Consider the following 4,751-nt stretch of genomic DNA (forward strand, 5'->3'; position numbering starts at 1 on the left):
CCCCCCCGTGCCTCTGAACACAGAGCACAGAAACCACTGCGACATGGGGTGCTGGGCTGATCTTCAGGGTGGGATCCTCATGTGTTAGTGCTTTCATAGACAGCCGCCTGTTTCTTTTCTATTTTAAACATACACGCCATTTTTTTGTACTGGATCTCTTTTGCAACAGGGACGTTCCAAGCGTCACTGGTCTCTTAATTTTCAACGTCTGCCAAGGCCTTTTAGAGCAACTTTATCAGCGAGTGAATGGGACGTGCAGTTGTTGGTTGGCTCCTTACGCTGGCTTCTCTGGCTTCTTCCATTTCATGCCCAGCTGATGTAATGCTTTGTACTGACACAGGCAATCCACCCGCTTGCTGGCAACGCTGCTGCGCTACCCAACAGCCGAGAAACCCCTGATTCCTGACCGGAGACACTCAGTGTGAGGGGTGGTGAAACGAATAAACCACAGCCGCTGACTCCAGGTATTTAACAGCAAGTAACAGCTTTGGGTTAGGAAAGTGTATTTTCCATTTTATACTACTTACCAAGGAAAACAGGGACGAAGACACCAACTAGAGAAGAAAATAATGAACCTGATGTTAGAAAAATGAAGCCAACAGCTGATCACTAAACAAGAAAGTTCCTTTATCTCTGCCCACAGAACAATATTATTCAAACCCCGATAAGCATAACACTGCTGAGAAGACACAACGCTGTAAAACCATCTGTCATTAACTACTACACACACCGTTATGCTCGAGCCCTTCACCCCACCTCTCTCCACGGATGGAGCTGAGGTCCGTAGCTCCAGGCTACCTCCACCCTCAGCAACATCCAAAACCAGCCAAGATAACGTCGGTGGTTTCTACTGAGGTGCTTGGCTGCACGGGGCGGGGGATTAAAGCATCAAAAATCCTACTCTGTATCATGCCAGCTAGAGAGACCCTTGGCGGAGAGCAGAGAGAAAAGGGGATTAGACCAGGGAATAAGAAACTGGAAGGTGGCCCCACCAAAAGAAATGAAGGCGGCACAGTGAGAGCAGAAACCCAACAGCACAGGGAGTCACCGGCACCCAGCACGGGTGCAATTCAGCAATTAAAACGACCCTGAGGCAGAAAGCCTCTTACCTAGCCAGAGAAGACTCCCTTCTGCCTTCTCTTCCAAGGGTGTGGTTTGGTTTGTCGTTGCTGCAGTGCTAACTACAGCTAGAAAAAAATAGAGGAAAACCACTCAAAATTATATCTGAGATAATTCCCCATTTATACATACTATGTAAAATACTGCAGTGAGGAGTAAATGTAGCATGGGCAGGTGGCCTCTGACCTGTGCATCAGTGGCTACGACAGCGAGAGCTGTGGAAGTCACACAGGGTCCTCGTGGTGACACCACAAGCCTTACGGATAGAGGGGAGTCTGCTGTCCCACTTGGCTTTATTGCCCGGGTGTTGTTGGACACGAGCGGTAAATCCATGCTGAGGTTTACTCCATGGGCTTTGCTGATCCTGATACACTTCGCACACTGTGTATTAAAATTCTGCCTGTTTCTCTTGAAGGGAAAAATGTAAAATTGTGTACGACTGTGCTCATGTTGTTCATCAGCACAGCTCGGCGTGGTGTTTGTGCAAACAGTCGCTGCTTTAGCAATCACCATTTCAAGGGTTTCCTCATCCGAAGTGACACACAGTGAAGTTGCTTGTCAGAGAATCTCTTACTGCCCCTTTTTCCTAACTCTTAGTCTGTTGGAGCCGCGCGCCGACGCTTGTGTGTTAATAAAAATTGCTGACCAACACTGTTAATAAAACTTGTGAACCGGCACTGCTGTGCACAGATGCTGCTCCCCTGGAAGTAAACCCTACGGGAATGCCTGGCCAGACTGGGGTTTTTCCCTTTCTGAGAGACTAATTAGGACTGATTAACTGCACAGCAAGAAAAACTGCTCGAGAACAGGCTGATTGTCCAGCACCGCTCACCCCTGCATTTGGGAGGAGGCCCGCTCCAGATGCCATTGACGCCGTTCTCCGTTGTACAGTGAAGAGTTTCATTCCCCACAAGCTGGAGCCCCGGGTCACACGAGTACGTCACGAGCGAGCTGTACGTGAACTTCTCCATACCGTTGCTGTTGTGCTTCCCACTGGGAATAGCTAGAGGCGGAGGACAAGTAATAGCTGGGGAAGAAAAAGAAAAGGGTTTGGGAGGTGACCCCTGGGATGCTCTTCTCCACGAGTGAAGAGAGGAAAACCCACGGGCCGCTTGCACAGAGGCACCCGCTGCAGGAGCAGGGGCTGAAACGGGAGCGCTGGCCGCCCGCTCGGCACGCAATTATTTTTAGGTGCCTCCCAGCTCGCTGTCCTGCGTGTCCAGGGGCGGCGGCAGCCTGCCGGGACAGCGAATTCCTCATTTTTGTCTGTCTTTCACACGCAGAAGGCCCCAGCGATGCTAGTGGCTAGGCCCTGCTTCACCACGCCAGCTGGCTCCTCTCCAGAAACCCTCTGCTTCGTAAAAATCAACACACGACTCCGTATTTCTGCATTGGAATATCTGGTATTTCCAGTCAAGCGCTGGACAACTTCACTTACCCTGACAAGCTGGAAGTTGACTCCAGGCAACTTTATCTCCCACCAGGGAACAAAAAATGAAAGTCGATGCTCCCTTTAACACGTACCTGCAGGGGTAAAGCCACACCAGCAAATCAATGAGTTTGTTGTGACCAGCCAAGAACGTGTCACCCCAGAGAGGTGCTGCAGACTCCCCTTGTCCCAGCGCGCACACCAGTGACTCTGGCAAGGCAACTGGGATGCAGCAGGCACCTGGCTTCACACTCACCCATGGTCACAAACTACATTTGCTCTTGCACCGAACAGATGATCGTTTGCAATAACTTTGCCGTGTTCTGGGTTGGCTGGCACACCGCAAGATTTCCCTGAAAAAGAAGATTATCCTTGGGACGCTACAAGGACGGGGAAAAAAACCTGGCGATACTTTTCATGACAGGATGGCAACATCAAACCAGGCATCTGATGGTGTTTCATGCTAAAAGATCATTAAAAATAAAAAAGCAATCCCAAAATACAAATCAGGCACGGCACTCGGAACACAGTGCTGCAGATGGAAGACGCTGGAGAAAACGAAACGACACGGAGACACTCACTCCGACATAGCTCGGGAACTGCTGACCATGTGACATTGTCAAGGCAAGTGCTGGTGGGGAGCTGGTCTGTGGCGTTCTCATAGCCCGAGCGACAAACATAGGTCACCACGGTATTAACGGCATAAAAATTCTGTATTCCATCTTCTTCTGATAGTCTAGCAAAACGCACACGGGGCGGGCTGGAACAGCTACCTAGTGACAACAAAGACAACCAAAACGTACAGTTACAAAGCAAATTAGCAATATTTGGCATTCCACTATGTATAATCCAAGTGATAATTCACAATATTTGGCATTCCACTATGTATAATCCAAGTGACAATTCACAATATTTGGCATTCCACTATGTATAATCCAGGTGATAATTCACAATATTTGGCATTCCACTATGTATAATCCAAGTGATAATTCACAATATTTGGCATTCCACTATGTATAATCCAAGTAAAAATTAGCAATATTTGGCAGTCCACTATGTATAATCCAAGTGATAATTCACAATATTTGGCATTCCACTATGTATAATCCAAGTGATAATTCACAATATTTGGCATTCCACTATGTATAATCCAAGTGATAATTCACAATATTTGGCATTCCACTATGTATAATCCAGGTGATAATTCACAATATTTGGCATTCCACTACGTATAATCCAAGTGATAATTCACAATATTTGGCATTCCACTATGTATAATCCAAGTGATAATTCACAATATTTGGCATTCCACTATGTATAATCCAAGTGATAATTCACAATATTTGGCATTCCACTATGTATAATCCAAGTGATAATTCACAAGCCTCCCTAAGAATATGGATACCACAAATACATTTAAGAAGGTGATTCGTGATTTGTGTAATTCCAAAGTATCCCTTGATGACTATTTAACGGAAAAAGATTTTAAATGTTAAAATTTGCCCTCTTACAATCGTTCACAAGCGCGGTGCTTACCTCCCTTGCCAGTTCCACCGATGAGACGTTTGAGGTGGGGAGGCAAATCCCCAATGCCAAACCTCCCCCCCACATCAGCTGTGCCAGCGCTTCGCCACTACGGCTCTGCCCCCCTTCCCTGTGCTCCCCCAAACGAATGATCTATTTTAATTAACACACAAGGGCCAGTCCGTGACTCCAACAGAGTAAGCAGAGTTAGGAAAAAGGGGCAGTAAGAGATTCTCTGACAAGCAACTTTATCATGTGTCACTTCGGATGAGGAAAGCCTTGACACGGTGACTGCTAAGGCAGAGACCGTTTGCACAAGCGCATCCCTAAGCGACTCCTTTCAGAGGCAGGGAAATACTTACGACCGCAAAACTCCTGGAGGTTGGACCACTCGGTGTTCGCAAGGCACTGCATCGTATCCGAGAGCAAGGGGAGTTTGCTATAACCCGCAAGGCACCTGTACGTTACTTTGAAGCCGACGGGGAAGCGTTCCCGATGTTTCACGTCCTCCGGGGGCTCCGCGTGGTTGATGTTTGGCAGCGGCCCGCAGTCACCTGGAGCGAAGTGAACCCGGCTTTAGCGCGGCTTCGACTTAAAGCTGCCCGGGGCAGGGCACAGCACCCGCACCCCCGCAGGGAGCGGCCGCCCTGGGTGCCCGGGCTCCCCCCATCCCCCGTCC

General features: G+C 48.5%; 1 protein-coding gene across 1 annotated transcript in view; it reads right to left on the reverse strand.

Annotated features, from left to right (window-relative positions):
- LOC104131256 (complement decay-accelerating factor) overlaps positions 1-4,751 on the reverse strand; it is a 13,601-nt gene that overhangs the window by 5,973 nt on the left and 2,877 nt on the right. Inside the window, exons 2-8 of the mRNA XM_035899927.1 lie at positions 4,435-4,626; positions 3,130-3,321; positions 2,805-2,901; positions 2,558-2,643; positions 1,952-2,146; positions 1,110-1,187; positions 528-554 (exon numbers count right to left, since the gene is read on the reverse strand). Coding sequence (XP_035755820.1) covers positions 528-554; positions 1,110-1,187; positions 1,952-2,146; positions 2,558-2,643; positions 2,805-2,901; positions 3,130-3,321; positions 4,435-4,626 — 867 coding nt within the window. The remainder of the gene's footprint in view (positions 1-527; positions 555-1,109; positions 1,188-1,951; positions 2,147-2,557; positions 2,644-2,804; positions 2,902-3,129; positions 3,322-4,434; positions 4,627-4,751) is intronic.

The sequence above is a fragment of the Egretta garzetta genome, unplaced genomic scaffold, assembly GCF_000687185.1.
Source record: "Egretta garzetta isolate BGI_Z169 unplaced genomic scaffold, ASM68718v1 scaffold588, whole genome shotgun sequence".
NCBI lineage: Eukaryota > Metazoa > Chordata > Aves > Pelecaniformes > Ardeidae > Egretta > Egretta garzetta.